The 21,727-nt window shown below is 39.2% G+C and overlaps 2 protein-coding genes across 4 annotated transcripts in view; one reads left to right on the forward strand and one right to left on the reverse strand.

The window, feature by feature from the left end:
• The window catches only part of LOC113226206, a 100,698-nt gene that overhangs the window by 43,486 nt on the left and 35,485 nt on the right, over positions 1–21,727 (forward strand). For all 3 annotated transcript variants that reach the window (XM_026458742.1, XM_026458744.1, XM_026458745.1), the window contains exons 9-10: positions 16,168–16,183; positions 16,377–18,981. In XM_026458742.1, the coding sequence (XP_026314527.1) occupies positions 16,168–16,183; positions 16,377–18,930 (2,570 nt within the window). In that variant the 3' untranslated portion in view covers positions 18,931–18,981. The remainder of the gene's footprint in view (positions 1–16,167; positions 16,184–16,376; positions 18,982–21,727) is intronic.
• Positions 19,888–21,495, reverse strand: LOC113226113. The gene has a single exon (XM_026458642.1). The coding sequence runs from the start codon at positions 21,493–21,495 to the stop codon at positions 19,888–19,890; it is 1,608 nt and encodes a 535-aa protein (XP_026314427.1).

A 21,727-nucleotide genomic window follows, 5' to 3' on the forward strand; every position in this document is an offset into this window, starting at 1 on the left:
TTCTTGTTTGCATAACATGTCCAGTTTTTATATGCTTTGATATTTTTTGGTTTGATAGTATGTGTGTATTTTAAGTACAATGCCATCTGTTAGCGGCAATCAGTATTATGTTAAATCAAGCGGAAGGTCCAACTACCACACTCTTACCGCATCGGGGCGTATGGCGCCACCTTATTGGAGAAATTATAGTAGGCGCGTCATCGCTCAAGGTCATCGACGCTTGTCAGCGTCTTAATACTAATTGTCAAGATGCCTCGATGCTCCGGCACTGAGCATGATATCGGACAGGAAATGCAACCTCATGTCTGAACTGCATGGCGTCGAAGCGTTGAATTAGGCGAGGCTTACTAAGAACTAGTTGGTCTAGTTACTAAGAACTAATTAGTTAGTTTTTGCACAACACCTTCCCACTGGAACAGAGGTCCTTTCTTCAGCTTATCTGAAGAGACCCCGAGGAATAGCTTCGTTTTGGGCCGGTTTAGGGTTTCTGGTTTCTACATTTTCAGTGGTGCCTCTAGTTATTTTCCATTTCCATTATAAAGTATATATAGAGCCGTTAAAATATAGATGATGTAGAGTGGTGTAGTCCGGTATAAATGAGGCTGGAGGTTTCAGATTTCTAATTTTAACAGCGTGTTGAGCAACACGTTCGTTCTAAAAATCCTGTAGTATTAAGGAATTGTTTCAAATTTACATTACCAATTTTTTGTCCTTGAAGCGGATCTTTAATTTTGGCTTCATCGTAGTTGAACGCAAACAATTTTATAGGTTTTCCGTTGAAGACATTATGCAAATTTATGAATTTCAGCTTCTCATTGGATGCACTACAATTTTCTGGAAGTCGGAGTAAGCATACACACACTTGTAAGCATTCGTCTTTGACGCACTGTATGCAGAGTTATGACTAAAAATAATGTAATATTTCGTTATGCATCATTTCAAATTTCTCTTTTTCAATGTTCGTTTGGTGATATTGGCATCGCGACGTCAGTTTTTGGGTTGTTATCAATGTATACACACAATCAGGGCTGTGTTTTGTTTCTTGCAGAAGGATATTACCGCTTTAGTAGTAGTGAGTATTTCCGACTCTATCGCTTGGAATGTCTAAATACTGGTACGCATTTTCGTTCATAACCAAATAGGATTTATTAGGAATTAGAATAGTACTATTAGATGTACAGATAGGGAACAAATAATAATATGTGAATATATTCTTAAAACATATTGATACCTCAATGACAAATTAATAACGCACACACTCAACATAGCCCCGCACTAGGGAAATCCTGTGTCGCGGGTGCCATGGACACACACATAGACAACCACAAATTACACCGAAACTCACGAGAGAAATAAATGTAGGCCATACAAACATTTCTCCCGGCCCGGGAATCGAACCTGGGACCTCCTAGGAAGTTATTAAATAGACGAGATTCTTCCACATCGGAGGTAATCAATTGATCAGGCATGTAATAATTATTAAGTTCTGATATAAAGTATTCTACATTTAAAAACATTACCAGATTACGGTACACTATGTGTTTTATTGACAAAGAAATGGCAGTTTCCTGATTAGATAAAGTATCAAAAATAATTTATGTTTATTTCTAATAATTTGTAAGAGCTGTCTAATTTACCAAAATTTATAAATGTTTATTTTGAAACGTTTGTGTATCTAATACGTTCAGAGATTATCAAGGATGATTTATTTTGATTTTGATTTTCTAGAAACAGTTTGTTTAAGGTTATTGCTTGATTAACGTTATGAGCAAGCTTGTTCTGATTTCTATGTAGTATACTTATGGCAATTTTGTATCTAAGTGCGTCATTTTGGTCCAAGTTTCCAGTAATACTACAAATCAAGGTACCCTAGGCCCGTCTATAAGAGCTCTTTTAAATGTAGTTTTACTTAGAGAATTATGTTTATCTAAAATACTATTTAACCTATCAGTACACTTGGAGAGATAAAAATCTAAATTTATAATTTTTACTTAAATCGTGAACTAAAGCGTCAAGAGTTAAAAATTTGACTTTGAATGATTTTTATATGATCTTTTATAGTCAAAGTCAAAGATCATTTATTCCATATATTTATTCCATATAGGTAAAATAAATTTGCACTTGAAAACGTTACATTTAAGCTAATGCTCGTTCACTACGCTGACCTCCCTAAGAAGAAAGAGTAAGAAACTCTAGGGATTGCTCTTTTCAAATAAACTTAAATGCTATTGAATACACTTTCAATCAAATTTGTGTGGATTCTGGAGCCGTGTCGTCTTTCCATGCATATTTATCTAGCACGTAGTCTTCAATTTTGTAATATGACTTTTCAATCAAAATATTTTTAATGTAGTTTTTAAACTTAGGAAATGATAATCTTAATATATTATGCTCCGGAATCTTATTGTAAAAACGTATATATACAGCTCCCCATAAAAGAGTCGTTTACCTTGATTAAACGAAATCGTGGTACCATGAGTTTGGACTTAGCTCTAAGGTTAATATTATGAATATCTTCTTTCTTATTGAAATTGTGTATATTTTTACGAGCATATAAAATATTTGATTAAATGTACTGTGATGCCATAGTCATGATACCAGTCTCCTTAAACTTTTCACGGAGAGAACTCGAGAGTAGACGGTACGTAGAACGAAAAGCTCGTTTTTGCAATACAAATATGGTTAGAATATCTGCCGCTTTACCCCACATGAGAATCCCGTAGGACATTATACTATGGAAGTAACTAAAATAAACTAGTCAAGCAGTACTAACATCGGTAATCTCACGTATTCTGCGGACTGCGTATGCAACGGAGCTTAATCTGCTGGTCAGGGAAGATATAAGTGGAAACCATTGAAGTTTACTATCTAAGGTCACTCCCAAGAAGACTGCTTTATTAACAAGGTCTAACTTGTCTCCGTTTATTTATATGCTTGGACTAGTCGATTTTACCTTAAGTAATTCAAATTGAACACATTTTGTCTTCTTAGTCAAACAATAAATTGTTAGCATTAAATCAATAAACTACCTTAGAGATATCATTAATATGGTCATAGTTAATATCATATCTGTCTGTTTTAAAAATCAAGGATGTATCGTCAGCAAACAATACTATTTCGCAATGGTCCTTAACAAAGAATGGCAGATCATTAATATAAATCAGAAATAAGAAAGATCCAAGTATTGAGCCCTGCGGAACACCCATTTTTACCGGCGAACCCAAAGAAGTCACTCCATTTATGTCTACTTTCTGAATTCTACCGTTGAGATATGACAAGACAAGTTCCGATATATTGCCAATGGAATACTCTATTGGCACGCTGCAGAGACGGACGTGCCTGCTAGCATTATATAATTTAAATTTAATAAATAATAAAACTGTAACTGTGTCGCCGCTGTATCAGCGCTTTTCACTTTGTGTTTTGTGATGCTACGTGTGACCTTGTGCTTCTTTCAAATTATGAAGAATGAGTAGCCCGTTTAACAGAAGTACGATGACGAGTCGGAGCCCACCTCCCGTTAGACGGCACGTGGAATTGGACCCATCCCCAGCTCAAGCTTCAGCCCACACCCCTTCTACGCCTGCACTGACTATAGATGCGGTCTCGACTCATGAAATTCAGAGATGGATGAGTCAAATAGAACAATGCCTGAATGACATCTGCACTATTTCTGGAGATGGGAAACTGAATACGGAGCAGAAGCTAAAAATTAGCAACATTAGCAGGTCAGTACTTGGAGGCGTCTCTCAATTGGCGGTGCAATATCAGTCCCTAAAACAAAAATATATTTCAGCCAATTCTTTGATCAGCACATTGAAAGAACAAGTCAATGTTGGTGACCAATTAAAAGACTTAAAATCTTGCGTACAGTCAGACCCCAGAGCATCAACCCAGTCTTTTGCGGACATAGTTAGGAAGAGTGGTTTGCCCTCAGTATGTCCATCGAACAGTATTGCTACTTACCCACCCAATAAAGATGCGTCGAGCGATGACACTAGAAAAATTGTTCAGAATCTAATTAAGCCTGAAGAACTGAAACTGCATATCAGCGGTATGCGTAAAACAAAATGTGGAGGAGTTATTATAAGCACGGAGAGTAAGGAAGACATACTAAAGCTCAAACAGTCTGAACAACTGAAAAAATCAGGCCTGAAATTAGAAGATGCGAACAAAAAACGGCCAAAGATAATATTATTGGGTGTGCCCTCTGGCATGTCAAATAAGGAATTATTTGACTGCTTGTACGATCAAAATTTGTCGGAGAAACATCCTAGCTTAAATAAAAGCAACATAGAGAGCGCAATTAAATTTAGTCATAAGTCAGGCAAAAAGGACGAGGCTACCTGTAACTATGTGCTAGAAGTGTGTGCTCCCATTCGGAGGACACTCATAGAACAGCAACGTGTCTACATTAACTGGTCTTCATGTGCGGTTCGAGATTACACACGCGTAACTAGATGTTACAAATGCCAACAGTATGGACACTCAGCAAAGTTCTGCCGGGATACAGAGCCCACGTGCGGCCACTGCGGCGGTGCAGGCCACTCCATCAAGGAGTGTACTAAGCACGCGGAACCCGCGAAGTGCGCCACCTGTGTACGGTTTAACAAACCAGGTAATCATAAAACAGGAGATGAACAATGTCCTGCTAGGAAGAGCACAATAGCGAGACACGTGAGTAATACTGATTATGAGGGCGCCTAGAGCGCCGCGTTCCTTCTCTACCACAGCACAAACACGGACTCCATTGTAAATGATCTAGCCCGAGACATTGATGCAACTTGCGAATATAAATCCTCTGTAAATAATATGTAATAATAAAATCCCCTATAAATATAAATGAAGAGGCATATTGTAGGCAGGCAGGGTGGAGGCGGCTAGTGCAGTGAGGATTCCATCGCTGCACTAGGTTCCTTCGCGTTTGGATACCACTTTCCACTTAACATCAGGTGGAGTGGAGTCATTTGCCTGTCAGGTATAAAAAAAAAAAAAATCCATAACATGCGACCCACATCAGTGCCCCATGTTTAATTCTATGTCTAATTCTAATTTAAAATAGTTCTACAAAATATTAGAAGTATAAGTTGTAATTTTGACGGTCTTTTATCGTTACTAAACCCTATTAATTTTGAGCCTGACATCTTTGTTTTAACTGAGTGTAGATTACCCAAAACGTCCTCAATTCCACACTTGGATGGGTATAATTCGTATGTTAGTGAGGAAAGCAACGTATTACAGAACGATGGAGTAGCTTTTTACGTCAAAAACGACATACCCAACGTATTGATAGAGGAACCTAAAATAGTGGCTGCTAACAGTTTGATTTTAAAAATTGAGAATGACATTGCAATTGTAGCAATTTATCGCTCCCACTCATACAGAAATGTCACAAATTTTTTACTTTCCCTAAGTGATATTATGAAATCACTTTCATCTTTCCGTAACGTATTTATTCTTGGTGACCTAAATATTGACATTAAGTTTGACAATGAAGATAGCAACTCAGGCGAATACTTAAATCAAGCAGCTTCTCATGGCTACCTCCCCACTCATCAACATCCGACGAGAGACCACAATTGCTTAGACCATATATTAGCCAAAACCATCCTTACCGTAAAAACTATAGTATTAAAAACTACTCTAACTGACCACTATACCTTATTACTAAACCTAGAAAAAAACTTAATTAGAACACAATCTGTTAATTATTATACAGAACTAAATAAGGAGGGCGTGTCTCGTGACCTTGCAAACTTAGATATGTCTCCAATATACAATTCAAATGATGCTAACGCAGCGATGGAGTATTTGATCTGTTCGCTCACTAAAATAATAGAAAATAATACAACAAACAAAACATTCACGCGCCGCTATAAAATACTTAAACCTTGGATTACTCCAGGTTTGCTGCGCTGTATTAAAAATAGAGATAAATTACACAAAAAATTTGTTCAGTTTCCGGACAATGCAATATTTAAAATTACTTATTATAGATATAGAAATTTTTGTAACAATTTATTAAAGAAATTGAAACGTCAATACGAAAAGTTGCAAATAATTAATGCAGGTCATGATAAAAAAAGATTATGGAAAGTCATCAAAAATATCACGAACATGACTAACTCGAAATCGTCCGCTCAACAATTAATTGTAGATGCAGACAATCCAGTGCAAACTGTTAACGCAGCAAATGAATTCTTCACTAGTGTAGGAAAACTTTTAGCTGAAAAAGCGGAAATAAACCTTCCACTTTCAACCACGACCTCGTCACGCGCCTCACAACTGCACTCGTTTGTCTTAAACAACACTGACGAACTCGAAATTGAAAATATTATTATGACTTTAAGAAATGACTGTGCGACAGGAATTGACAAAATACCTTGTTCTTTCATTAAACAAAATAGATTACATTTGATTTCACCCCTGACTTACATATTTAATCTCTGTCTATCCACAGGAACGTTTCCCAAAGTACTAAAAACAGCCCTTGTAAAACCTATTTACAAAAGCGGTGATAAGAGCAATATTAACAATTACCGACCAATTGCCATATTACCATCTCTCTCTAAAATACTAGAAAAAATAATTTACAAAAGGCTTGTTAACTATTTAGAAACGAAGAAACTTCTCTCGACGTCCCAATTTGGGTTCAGACAAGGACTATCGACAAACGACGCAGTCGATGAGCTGACGGAATACATCGTAAGAAATTTGGACTTCAGGAATAAATGTTTGGCAATATTCCTTGACCTCGCAAAAGCTTTTGACACTGTAAACATACCAATACTTTTAAACAAGTTAGAAGCACTTGGAATTAGAGGAATACAGCTCAAACTTTTACAGGACTATCTTTCTGACAGAAAACAGCGCGTGACTATTGACAAAATAACGAGTGCTGAATTACCGGTTGAATATGGTGTTCCCCAAGGAAGCATCATAGGGACTATCTTATTCCTTGTCTATATTAATCAACTATGCGCTCTCCCCCTCTCTGGTGGCAAGATCATATCTTACGCTGATGACGCAGTTCTATTATTCAGTGCCCCAAGTTGGAATGAAATCTTTACACAAGCTCAATTTGGTTTTAACTCTGTAACCGACTGGCTTAGAGCAAATGCCCTGACACTTAATACTACCAAAACTAAATACATCACTTTCTCCTACAATATTTCCTCACAACCTGTTGAGAATGCTTACTCAATAGTAGTTCACAATTGTGTTGGCCCTCGATCTCTTGGATGCCTCTGTACTTGCTCAAAACTGGACAGCACAAGCAATATTAAATATTTAGGTATCATAATTGACCAACATCTCAATTTCAAACAGCATATGGTGGCGCTAACTTCTAGAGTTCGAAAATTGATTTATGTGTTTAAAAATTTAAGATACTCGGCCAGCAGCGCCCTTCTCAAATCAGTTTATTTAGCCCTTTGTCAATCACTGTTACTTTACTGCGTTACATCCTGGGGCGGTGCACATAAGACCGCTCTGATACACCTGGAAAGAGCGCAGAGAGCTGTTCTTAAAGTGATCAACTTTCGTCCTTTCGATTACCCAACCCACAAATTACTAAACGAGTGCGATGTTCTGTCTGTTCGGCAACTGTTTATCCTGCAAATAATTTTGAAAAAGCACTCAATTACTCCATATGATTACATGACTGTAACTAAGCAAAGACGACGCGATCCCTTTTCATCTCGTACACAACTCCGCACAGCACACTCACATAGATTCTTCTGCTTCCTTGGCACATTCCTTTATTTTAAAATAAATTCTACTTTGCATTATTTTCATATGAATAAAACTGAATGTAAAAAGACCGTCAAATTTTGGCTTAAGAGTAAAACCTACAATGATACCGAGGACTTGTTGGAAGTTATTTCATAATTTATATTTATATAATATGTAATGTTTAACTACTTATCTTTTATAAATTGTACCGACTTATAACTACATATCTTTTATTTGTTAAATTTATAAAATCTTTATTTTTTTAAGCTTTGTTATGAAAAATGCACTATTATGCCTAAAATACGGGTACACATGTACTTAGTTTAGGCATCGCAATTGCACTGTTAGGCACTAAGATTAAAATGTTTAATTTTACCATGATTATTTTATATAATTTAGATATTTTTTTTTTTTGTTTATTACTGTTTATTTTAATATGTTATCTTCAATTACATTGTTTTCATTATAATTGTATTAGATTAAGTAATATTGAAATAAATTTATCTTATCTTATCTTATCTTAATTACACCGTAATATTCCAGCTTCCTAATAAAAGTAATATGATCAACGCAATCAAATGCCTTTGAGAGGTCACAGAAAACACCAATAGCGTTCTAGGACCTTTCCCAAGCATCAAGGATGTGTTTAAGTAACTACCCCCATATCGCTAGTCAATCTACCACTAGTAAACCCGTATTGTTCACTATGAAAAATATGGTTCCTACCGAAATACTACAGTAATTGAGTCAGAATAACCTTTTCGAATATTTCACTTAAAGCTGGTAAAATTGAAATGGGTCTATAGTTGCAAGGATCAACTTTCTTACCACTTTTGAATAAGGGAATAACATTGCTGTATTCCATTAAATCGGGTAAAACACCTTCGTCAACGCACCTATTGAAAGCTACAGCTAAATGTGGGGAAATTGGATCAGTAATTGAGTCTATAACTTTAGTTGATATGCCCCAGAGATCTTTAGTTTTTTTAACACGTATTGATTTAAAAGCTTAGCGGAAAGTGCTTATTATTGTCACTTTAGTAAAATACCATTATGACCCATTAGTCAGTTATACAGGCGGAAAAATTACGACATGCGGAATATTAGAAGTACCCGTAACATACAATATGAAAAAACAAACAATTGAGTTGTATGTAGTACGGGATAACGGAATATCACTTTTAGGCCGGGATTTTATTCAAAAATTTAACTTGGAATTAGTACCCATAGTTAATGAGGTGTGTTCGCAATTCGACTGTATAGAAAAAGAGTTAACAAAACAATTTCCGACGGTATTTTCAGGCAGACTCGACACGTTCAATAAATACACGGTTGAACTTCGTATGAAACCAGATGCAAAACCAATTTTCTTCAAAGCAAGACCGGTGCCATTTGCCATGAAAGAAAAAATAGATAAAGAATTGGATCGACTAGTCGAATTGAGAGTGTTAAAACCGATCGAATACTCCGAGTACGCTTCACCTGCTTTGAAGAAAGATGGTGGGTTAAGACTCTGCGCCGATTATTCAGTCACCATTGATAAACAATTGCTAATAGATAAGTACCCACTTCCGACCGTAGAAGAACTGTTTGCAAAGTTAAATGGCGGAGTACAGTTTAGCAAAAAAAACCTGTCAATGGCATATAATCAGCTCAGACTAAATGACGCCTCGCAAGACCTCACTGTTATTAATACTCATCGCGGGCTCTTTAAATTCACAAGGCTAGTGTTCGGACTTTCATCAGCGCCAGCGATTTTTCAGCGCGCTATGGAATGCGTACTAGCGGGACTGGAAGGGGTAGTATTCTGTTTAGATGACGTGTTGGTGACAGGCGAAAATAAAGAACAGCATAAACAACGGCTGACCACAGTTCTGCAACATTTACAAGACTCGGGGTTAACAGTACAATGGAATAAATGCGAATTTTACGAAGATGAGATAAGCTAGTTAGGTTATGTAATAGAAACGGAATCAGGAAGTCACCCAACAAAGTAAAAGCAATTTTGAACGCAAACAACTGCAAAATGTTTTACAATTGCAGTCATTTTTAGATTTGACTAATTATTATAGAAATTTGTACAAGACGCTTCGTTACTATTAAGCCCACTGTATAAATTATTACATAAGAACGCGAAATGGGAATGGCCGTCGGAACAAGACGAGGTTTGTAGTAAAATAAAGGCGGTATTGTCGTCTCAAAGAGTACTCACGCACTACGTCTCAAAGGCAAAATTAATTTTAACCGTAGACGCGTCACCAATGGGACTAGGGGCGGTATTGTCGCAAATTAACAAAGACGGATATGGAAGGCCCGTTTGTTACGCATTTTCGGATACTCAGTTCTGCGGAAAAAAATTATTCGCAAATACAAACTTAACCTGCCGGTGACGTTACGTGAGCTGCGCCGAGAAACTTATTATTAAATAATCTCAATACAGAGTACTAAAAAAACCGACCTCAAAAGTATGTGGAATTATGTCTATTTGCTAAGTTTTATTGAAATATCCCCTAGTTCGCCACTATACAGGGCTTAACACTGGAGATAATAAAAATCGGTTCTCACTACTCAAAGTATATTGAGAGAAAAACGCCTTGAATTGGAGAAATAGCAAAATCAACCATTAAAGTAATTGCTCCTAATTTAAAGTTAGGCGCTATTTATAAAAATGAATCTTCATGCGTGAGCAGCCACCCTTCGAGGTGAATGATTTTCATCAAAATGAAATGGGATCACTATGGAAGTACCCTTTCTAACAAAAAAGAATCATAAAAATCGGTTCACAAATACCGGAGTTATCGCGTAACATACATACAAAAAACGGAACATACAGTCGAATTGAGAACCTCCTCCTTTTTTGAAGTCGGTTAACAAAGTAAAACATTACGTAATCCACTACTGGCCTAGGAAAGTGACGGATTCGAATTTAAAGCCATATCACAACTGTCGATTGCAATTATCAATTGAAAACGGGTGTTTAATGCGTGACCATAAAATAGTTATACCACAGTCGCTCACAGAAACTATTTGTAACGAATTGCATAGTTCTCATTTCGGTATAATTAAATTGAAGGCGGAAGCTCAGAAGAGACTGTGGTTTCCGGGTATTGATGCAACTCTGGGGGTCTACTCTCGTTCTCCGTCTGACGGCCGTCCGAAAAAGTAAGTGTCAAATAAGTAATATTCGACCAAATTAAAAGACAACGTCAAGTATGAAGCTTCACTCGCATCATGCGTCTTTTAATTTGGTCGAATATTACTTATTTGACAGTTATTTTTTCGAACGGATGTCGAACGGAGAATGAGAGTAGACCCCCTTCGGCGCCTGTTAGCTGCGTGCACCATGTGCGCTGCACTACGGCCCGCACCCTGACACGCGCAGCTCGCGTCGTGGCCATACCCACCGGGCACTTTCTATAGGGTTCATATTAATTTATTTTAACCACTAAATAACCAAATGTTTTTGATTATTGTAGATGCCTATAGCAAATGGGTAGACTGCTACTTGATGTCTAATTCATATGGCTAGACAGCAGTTATAAGAAAATTGTACGATTACATGTCAAGAGTAGGGGTGCCCCATACGTTAGTGAGTGATAATGGCACGGCACTGAGACAGCATTACTACACGTCACAGACGACCTGACGGAGGCGTCCGATAGAGGTCTGAGCTCTATCATGATACTCTTAGACTACTCCCTGGCTTTTGATTGTTTACATCCGGATCTACTACTAGCAAAGTTAAAATGCTATGGCTTTTCCCTGGGTGCGTGTAAATGGTTCAAATCATTCCTGACAAATAGAGAGCAGATGGTAGTCGTTAACGACAAAGATGGCTCAAGGAGGTTTTCGTCACTTAAATCGTTAGACAGAGGTGTGCCCCAGGGCTCTCTACTAAGTCCGATAATGTTCTCAATTTTTACTGCTGATCTTCCTGGGCACATAGAGACGTGTAAATATCACTTGTACGCGGATGATACCCAGCTCTATTACTCTTTTCATGGAAAAGATAGCGGAGAGGCAATCAGGAAAATTAATCATGATCTTCAAAAAGTTTATTCATGGTCAAAAAAGAATTGTCTTCTTTTAAATCCAGTTAAGTCCCAAACATTAATACTAGGTACCAAACTCCAGGTAAAGACAGTCCTCGAATGTGACGAAAAAATCAAAATTAATGACATCGAACTCGAGTTGGTAACCTCAGCGCGTAATCTCGGACTAGTCTTGGATAGTGAACAAAGATATGTAGAGCACATAAATATTAAAATTCGAAACGGTTTTTTCAAGTTAAAAATTCTTTATAAAATTAGACAATATCTTAAAGAGGATATTCGCCTTCTTTTGACGGACCTGTTTGTGTTATCGCCTTTTAATTATCGTGCTTCCGTTTATGGCCCTAGAATAAACAGCAATACCGAGAGAGCAATACAGCGAATACAGAATGCATGCATCCGTTTTTGCACGCACGCACGCACGCGCCTGGAATAGCATTAGGATTACCTAACCCCATTTCATTATATTTCACTTGTTTTTTCTTTCTTCTCTTTATTTTTTATGACATTTATTGACTTATTTAATTCCTATCAGACTTATTCAGTTTTATTTAGTTTCGTTTTTTTTGTACAAGTTCTGTTTACATTGGAGGCAATAAAGAGATTTTATTATTATTATTATTATTATTATTATTGTTATATCGAAATGCATGGATTCGGATACTGTCATGACGATATTACCGCGCGGGTTGGTGGTGTTACAATTCCACGCAGTATTTTTGGCGTTAAGGTCGCCACTCAGAAGGACAAAATCTCCTAGGGACAAGAGGGCTTGAAGATCTTCGCGAATTAGCGATCGGGAAGTATCAGGGGACAGGTAGGTCGAAATGAGGGTAATCGGTGGGTGGCCGGTGAAGCCGAGCCGACACGCCGATGCCTCGACGTAAGTTGTAGGGGGTGGGTCGAGAGGAATGCAGTGAAATGATCGTTTGTAATATTATGATGGTACCGCCGAGAGTTTAATCTATCGTAACGGACCGCGCAATAGTTAGCAAACATGGGGGTTCGAGCGGAGGGTTTCAAAAAGGTTTCTTGAATTAAAAGGACATCGAGTTGGTACTGGCGCGCCGCGCAGCCAGATCAAATCTTTATAGTGTGCGAGTGCGAGTTTTAATCATCAACCAGCTCAACTCCTAAAGGACTAACATACATACAATATAATATAACAAAATAATGAATTAAATTATTAATCTACACGAATTGCACTTGTCGGCGACGTGTGGCGCAATCTGGTGTCAGGTAAACGGCCGCGGAATCACTGATATATGACACCCTGTGGCCAAAACTCTTCCTTCATGAAGGTCGACAGATATTCGGTCTGCACTCTCACCACAAAGTAATTAAAGTTAACGTTGTGATGGGTCTCCAACCGCTCGACACTCAGGGTGTATTTGGCTTTTAATCTGATGTACTCCACTATCTGCTCAGACTTCTTGTAGTAATGTAGTCGCAACAGATACAGCAGCGTCGTCGGTATAGCCAGACGCAGTAAAAAGTTCGATCCTGTCGGTGCTGTGCCACACAGGTTGCAGTTGGTGGGCTTCCTCTTCGTCGTCACCATCTTTGCGAAGCCGTCTTCGTCATACTGGTCCGTCTGCCTCTGTGATTTTGCAACTTCAGAGACAGGTACACGGGGATTGCTTTTTCCCTTAGCCGGTTGCCGTCCCTCGAGTTTCGAAGTGGCGGGTCCACTGGTAGAAGCAGCTACAGCGGCGTATGCATGTGCAGGGGCTGACATGTACACGCGTGACGTTTGATGCATTTTGCCCCCCACGACGCATGTTTACTTTAGAGGTTTCTGGTGCAGCGTTATTTAATAACTCCTCCTTCGCCACGAATATAGGCAAGTAGTCCAGGTCAGTCTCCTTTAGAAGTGTGATAATATCCTGGAGACTCTTCACGCCACCATTCCTCCGGCGAGAAGAGATCTGCTCGGCTTTGCCGAGGCTCTGGAACAACAGCATCTTCGTTGAAGTTGGATTTGCAGATCTGCACAATGCTGACGTCGTCTATGGTATCCATGGCATGTTGAATAAACCCCAAAAGCTCATTGGCTCGGAGTTGTTGGGAACCCACTGCCACATACGCGCAGCAGCCTATTAAACCGCGCGAAACTCGAATTATAATAATATGTAATTCTCACTGAGTAGTGAAACGCGTCCGTTTCCGCTTGGAAACAGCGCACCGAACTGCCCTGAGTACCTCCCAATAGTTGCCTCCAAACAGCTGTTGTTTTATAATTTAGTGTTGACAACACAGACTTTGCAAACACATCTTTTTCATTGAATAATTTGGAAACTATTACACTTAGAGCAAAAAGACTTTGAGTACGATTAGTATACATATTTAAGACTGTTCACAGTTTTCGGCTTTGTCGGTCATTCTGTTCCACCCTTTTTTTTTTTGACGGGGGGGAAATCTTTATGGATACCCTTGAGCCCAGGGAGCCTCAGGGGTTATGTGGGGACTCTGCCTCCAGACTGGAGGGCCTACCCCACTAAAACCCCCCCGGGTTTCCCTCTCGCCGGTTGAGTCGGCGCCGTGGGATCAGTGAACATTCACCACGACGCCGCTCGGCCGCCCTTGCTTGCGCCAGGGCTCCCACGCCAACGGAGGGGCGAGTCGGTTGTCCTCCGACCCGCCCCCCAGACGAGTGAGGCCGTGCAATGCAGGCTCCGGAGTCCCTGTCCAGAACCCGCTGGTCTCACTAGGGGATCAGGCGAGCAGCGTACTGCCTTCGCCTTCTCCCCGTACGTCTGCGCCGGAGCGGGTGCGCGTCCGCCGCGTCCTCGCGCACTCGCTCTGCGGCCTCCTTTTGCGACATAACCTCTGCACAAAAGGAGACCACCGCTTCCCATTCTGTTCCACCCTGCATAATATGTACATACTTCTGTAATCGATCATCTCCAAAAGTGGTGAGAGGATAATATAAGTAATGAACGACTGTGCAGGCGGTACAACACCGAGAGCCGGCGGCGGCGTGTACACAAAATGGCGGTGCGATTGCGATACAGCAGCTCGTGCGTGATTTTTATTCGTATTCATAAAGTTGCGGTGCGGCTTCGGTGTCGTGTACCTGATGCCTTACGAGATGCTCTAATTCAACAATTGCTGTTTACCAAGTTATCGCGCTCAATAAGGTGGGATTGTCAAAATCCGTACAAATTGTACAAATCGTAATTAGATGTCCAAAATATAAACAAATGGAATAACCGAACAAAAAATTCACTTCAAGTGGTAGTTTCCTATTTCTGACGATAATAAACGTTTGGAACTCTTTTCAATCTATCATCTGCTAAAATTTAGAACAATTCACATTTTGCAATATATCAGTACGAATATCATAAACATTTTCTGTGCCGCCATTTCGTCGCCTGATAGATGTCATTTGTGCTTTGTATCCGGAACTAGAATATTTTCTTGTCTCCGTAGTGCATGTGTTAAATTATTGTTTGTTGATGTTTAAGCTTTTGTATATTGTTAATATGTTGAAATAAATAATTAAAATTGCAGAAAATGAAAACCTCCTATTTCAATTTCGTTAGAAATAGAAGGCTTAGCACACCTGCATTCACTTATATTTTGGACATCTGTGATTTATACTACAATAATTTGAAAGTACTCTTTCAATGCCTAAACCTCGAGTAGGTACGCCTAAAAAAGATTTCCGAAGCGTTTGTGATTGTCCGAAAATTATGATAATTATGTATAAATTGATGGTTGTGGTATCTTTGTAATCAATACTTTTTTTAAATAAAATTGATTTTAGCACTTGCACAAAATTTTGTCATTCACGTTTTTCGTCCTCCTTAAACATGAGCACTTTTGCTTCTAGCGATCGTCCAGTGACAAGTTGATAATTTCAAAAAGACAATGGCTTACAACACTCAACTGCTCAGTAATGCATCGTTCAGTTTCCTCCTTCCCTTGCCATGCCATCACCATTGGTTATTATTATTATATAGACTTTGAATTGCGAAGTGAGTGTGTATGTTCCCGTCATTTCATTGTGATTACCAAATTGCATAACTTTTTTTACATTCCATTTTATAGGAACCTATAAAGTTATATAAACCGCACTTGCAAAGAGTGCTGTTTATATAACATAATATAACTTTACACCGTAAAAATACAGTTCATTATTTGTGATTGGGCTTGGTTTCTTTGTCGATCTGATTTCCTTAGAATACATTCAAATTTACCCTCCTACAAAAACATTTGTATCCATGTTCGGGCAAAATCCGGCACTATGTTATTTTTATCTAATTTTGTTTTAGAAAACTTCTGCTCACGTCTAAATTTGAACAAACAAACAGACTTCAAAGGACAACAATAAGAAACAAAAGCTTTTATTACTTAATTATTCAATGTATATTTACAGATACACACAGGACTCGGTGAGTGGTTTATTTCACAACGATCAATAGGTGCTTTCTAATAATACTTACGTCAGTCGAAGCTACGGATGCGTAAGCACGAATTTGTAGGTAATTTTGGTCTTAAATCATGATTGTTTGTAATATTTTTTCTTAAGTAATATCTACAGACGTTCAATGTTTTCCAAAGCAATGTCTTATCAATGATTTTCAGAGCAATACAAGTTGGTGAAAGGGACATCGCTATGGCTTACGATCCGTCTCTTGTATATGAAGATTACATCCAAGACGATGCTCCTATGAAGGCACAACGACAGCGTAAAAAAAAAGAAAAGCAAAAAAAAAATAAATCAACAGCTCCTATGGTAGACAAAGAAAAAAAACAAGCGGAGAAGGAAGCACTTGAAGAGAAAAAAAGGGAAGCTAGAGAGTATAAGATGAAGGAAAAAATAAGGGAAAGAAAGAGAATTGAAAGAGCTAAGCAAAGAGCCCGAAAAAAAAAAATTAAACCAAAAGTCTTTTGCGAATGTAAAGCAAGAGAATTCAAAATTATAGAGGCCAGAAAGCATGAAACTTTAAGTGCGTGGAACACTTGGTGTCCTCCAGATCCCGCACCTGAACAAGAAATTGTGTACGAGCGATTGGTACTTACCGTGGACGACCTGCCACCACAGCCACCGCCTCCTCCGGTAGAGACGCGAGATCTTATGATTCAAATTGATCTACCTCCTATTGAGCCAGGCACAGCGTTAAGTGAGGAAATGTATGACTTAGATGAACTAGACGAATTGGGATCAGTCGAGGAAATCGAAAATACATATGACAAGAGGAGCGTTTCATCTAGACATTTACGTAGATCCAGTGTAATTGTAGCGACCTCACAAGACAAATCAATACGTCCTTCGATACCAATGGATTCCAAAACCCCTAGACCTCGCCCTAGAAGTTTGTATGATACAAAGCCAAAACCTAAACCGAGAGTCAGAGCAATAATTATGCAAACCGACTCAGATCCAGGACCACTACGAGAACAAAATATACAGTACGAAAAACAATGCGTCTGTCGTCCAGGTCCTGATTCTAAATGTACCTGTAAGAAAAGCGGAAGCGATAGGCCTTGTAGCTGTAAAACACCATCACCTCTAGACGGGGGACCTCCTTGTATTTGCAAACCAAAGTTCGGCCCTGGTTTTAGAACAAGAAGAAGGAAAAAATGCAGAAGTAGAAAATGTAAAAAGTGTAGAGAAAAGGGCTTGTCAGGTCGAGACATTATGGCGAAAATGCGTACAAAAGATGAAAAACTGAAAGAGGAGCAGGAAAAAATTAGAATAGAAAAGGCAAAACTAAAAGCGATGAAGCAAGTGCAAAAAAGAGAAGGTAAACTTAATCGTGTCGAAGCAGCTAAAGACAAAATAGAAATGAAGGCAGCAGCAGAGAGAATAAAACATCAAATGAAGGAACAGGAACAAATTCTGAAGGAACAGAGACGGAAAGACTTGGCGAGAGAAAAGAAGTTAAAACTACAACAGAAGGAACAAGTACGACAAGCGAAAAGAGACGAAGAGTTTCGAAGAAGATTATCAGAAATGCGGAAGCCTGAAGCGGAATTCTGTGGCTGTAGAGATTGGCAAAAAGGTCTCTGTAAAGTGAAAATTCCACCGGATATACTAGCGGCACAAGAGGCTTTGCAGAAAGAACAAGAAGAACGAGAAGCGAATTTAATATCCTCCAAATCAATGAAGATGTCTCTGTCCCAAGCAGCGCAGACGATGGCTATGGCTGCATTGCTAGCACGGAGTATAGACAATAGTGATTCTGAATTTATACTGCCCACCCACAGGCAGTCACAACGCCAAGAAACTTTTCACAAATACCAAAATAAAGCTGATAATTACGTAGCGAAAGAAAACTGGCAACAAAACATCCTGACCCCGAAAAGCGCATACCCTGGTCGCAGATCTTTGAGTCCTCCAGATAAATACTCAGAAGACCATGACGCTGTTGCTATTACCAGCACAGCCCAAAGCTCCAAAGTAATCAATAACGTTACGCTAACGAAAACGAAACAGCAATCAACTAGGCGTCGTCGAATACACGAACACAATATCCCTCCTACTGCACTAAGTGTCAATAATGACATCATCGCACCAAAAATAAGTTACAAAACCGTACAGTCACGACAATTGCCAGTGTGCACTAATGTTGCGGAAACAGTTTTCACATACTCGAATGACGAAACTGAGAGTACAGTTGATATAAATCAATTGATTTTCACACAACAAAATGATTCGTCAACGTCCAAATCTGGTCTTCATAGAATCGTTGAAAAGGTATTGAGCAAAAGAAAAAAGAATAGAAGTAAAGAGAGATTTCAACACGAAACGCAACATAACTGCAATAAAAAAAAACGTATTCAAGGAACTGGTCCTAAAGTTAAACGAGACAAGAATAGAGCTGATGAATTTCCACAAGGAAGTACGAGAATGGTGAATAGTCGATTCATGAAACGGAAATTTGCCAAAAATATAGTGACATCTCTCATTAGTATCTTCAACAACTCATCATGTCGCATGCCAAAGGGAGTGTCTAGCGTAATGCCAGAGCAATTTGCGGACCCCAGCATTGCCGAGGAGCCTTCTGAAGATCAGAACTGCAGCCCACCGCTGTACATCGTAGACAGCGGTGTTACTAGCGTGGCCGAGCGCCCCGGCTTGCACCTGCTGGGTTCGCCGCCACCTGTGAGCCGCGCCGTGCGCCTGCGCGACTAGATGTGCTAGTGTCCATGTCATTCGTCATTATCCACGGGATGTAACGAAAAAGTAAGTGAAATAAAGAATTTTACTAGACTTCTAAAAAACTTAAACCATGGTTCACTTGCCATTATTCAAAAAGCTTTTTAAAGGGCAAATTAAAGTAAAGTAAATTTTCCCGTAAAGATTCCGTTGCCAAAAATTGTATTCAGCTCAATTTTATGCAGCTGCTCCATCCGTTAATTTTCTTTTTAATTGACTAGGATTACGTAGATCAAGTCATTCAGGTTAGAGAGTTGAACCATGATTCGGGTTTTCCGGAATTTTGTTCCAACAGCTTTTTTTTAATCATTGTAAGCTCACCACAAGCTCAGTCTCACCTGATGGGAAATAAAAATGTATAAATGGTTACAATTGGACGTGTATTGTACTCGTGTAATTTGTTCGTTTTAAACCTCCTAATTAATGTTAATTTAATAAAGTTAATGTTTGTATAAAGTTTGAGCTTATGATGAATGAATGTGTACTGGGCAATACAAATGAGACACCAATTCACTACTAACACTTTTAATTAGACTCCAAACAAAACTCAAAACTTAACAAAATATTTTATGCTTATATAGTCGGATCGTGAACATTTCGCTACCGCGTTTCAGTCTCCAACTAATGCCATCTAGCGGTGACGGAATGGAACTAAACTCCCCGAACATACTCCCCACCAAAGGACTTCTTCCTTTCATACGTCTGGTAATGGGCAGAGTTTAGTCACCGTTCTTGTATAAACTCCGGTATGAGTACGAACGTCGTACGTTCTTGTCAAAGCGTCTCGTCCAGGGTACTTTGTAACAATTCGACCAAGCAACCATTTGCTAGGCGGGCATCTATAATCTTTAAGCAGTACTAAATCTCCTATCTCAAATTCCTTTTTTACGGTAGACACTTAGGACGTTGTTGCAATCGGTTTAAATACTCTGATTACCATTTTTTCCAAAAGGCTTGTGTCATTACTTGAATTAATTGCCATCTCGTTAAAGAATGCATTTTAACGTCCAGAAGGGGTCGCTCGGGAATAGTGTTGAGGGGTTCTCCGACTAAAAAATGAGCAGGGGTAAGCGGCTCTAAATCTCTGGGGTCATCACTGATTGGCGACAAAGGTCTTGAGTTTAAGGTTGCCTCTATCTGTATGAGCAACGTGTTCAGCTCTTCAAACGTAAGAGTCGAATCTTCCATTGTGCGCTTCAAATGGAATTTAATAGATTTTACACCCGCTTCCCATAAACCTCCGAAATTTGGGGCTCCCGGGGGTATGAATTTCCATTTTGTGCCTTCTTTGTCCAGCAATGATCTAAGCTCCTCGGGTACACTTGCTCTCCCTTGCTTCCACATCTCCATCAGTACTTTGCTTGCAGCGACGAATGTGGTACCGTGGTCGCTCCACATCTCTTTGCAAATACCTCTTCTCGAAGTAAATCTTCGGTACGCAGCCATGAACGCCTCGGTTGTCATATCACTGACTAGTTCAATGTGAATGGCTTTGGTGACCATACATATGAATAAGCTAATATACGCTTTAAATGATTTGCTTCCTCGTCCTTTACTCAGTCTAGCGTTAATAGGACCGGCAAAGTCAACTCCAGTGATAGAAAACGGTCGTGAAGGTTTCACTCGACATTCAGGTAAAGCGCCCATTAATTGTGTTCTTGTGACGGTTCTCTGTCTGGCATACGTCATACAATTTCTTGCGAATTTTTTCACCGAATTACCAGCGTCAATTAACCAATATCTCGTTCTAAGGTGAGTTACCATCATTTGTGGTCCGCCATGCAGAGTTTTCTCATGAGCCTCAACAAGAATCAGCTGCAAGAGTGCATTATTCTTCGATATTATAATCGGATGTTTGCTCAAAAAATCCAAGTCTGCATGTTTCAGGCGTCCTCCAACTCTTAACACACCTTGTTCATCTAGAAAAGGGGTAAGTGATGATAAACGGCTTCTGTTCATCAACGGCTTTCCGTTTCTCAATTGTTCAATCTCTTCGGCAAATTCTACTTTCTGGGAAAGTTTGATACAAGTGGTAAGTGCCTTTTTACGTTCTTCATAATTCACAAATGCAGGTAAGTTATCTTTACTAATTTTTTCTCTTTTCAGGTGCAGCCATCTCAAGATCCAGGCAACTACTGCGACCAGTTTTTTCAGGGACGAATATCTTCGTAATAGGCTTAGTATGACGTCTTCATTATATGGTTTTACTGTCATTGTAGCACAGGTTATAATTTCTCGTCTCTCGACGTCAGTCTCAGGAACTTTGCAGGTAGGTATCTCGTAATCTCTTTGCTTTAAATATGATGGTCCTGACCACCATAATTCGTTGTCCTTTAGTTTTTCAGGTACTACTCCTCGGGATGCTGGATCGGCAGGATTTTCTTTAGTGCCGACGTAAGACCAGGTAGTTTGGATTGTATTGCTGATCTCAATTACGCGGTTTTTGACGTATGGTTTCCATCTTAATGGATCTCCTCGAACCCAAGCTAACACTATCTGCGAGTCCGACCATGCGTAGGTATGATCATATGGTATTCGCATTGCAGTGGCCACATGTTTCAACAACTTGCTAAGCAACACAGCGGCGCACAACTCAAGTCGTGGTAATGTTATTTGCTTAACTGGGGCTACCTTTGTTTTTGTGATGTTTCTACTCGTCCGTCGGATGTTGTCACTCTACTGTAAATCACTGCGGCATAAGCTAAGGTAGAAGCATCTGCAAATCCGTGTAGCTCTATTGATTGATGCTTATTTGTCGTTCCAATCCATCTAG

Source organism: Hyposmocoma kahamanoa, unplaced genomic scaffold (assembly GCF_003589595.1).
Source record: "Hyposmocoma kahamanoa isolate Upper Pololo Valley unplaced genomic scaffold, ASM358959v1 182, whole genome shotgun sequence".
Classification (NCBI taxonomy): domain Eukaryota; kingdom Metazoa; phylum Arthropoda; class Insecta; order Lepidoptera; family Cosmopterigidae; genus Hyposmocoma; species Hyposmocoma kahamanoa.

Excerpts from the sequence above, each read along its gene's own strand:
- LOC113226113 (XM_026458642.1), bottom strand. The coding sequence starts at position 21,495 with ATGCGAATACCATATGATCATACCTACGCATGGTCGGACTCGCAGATA.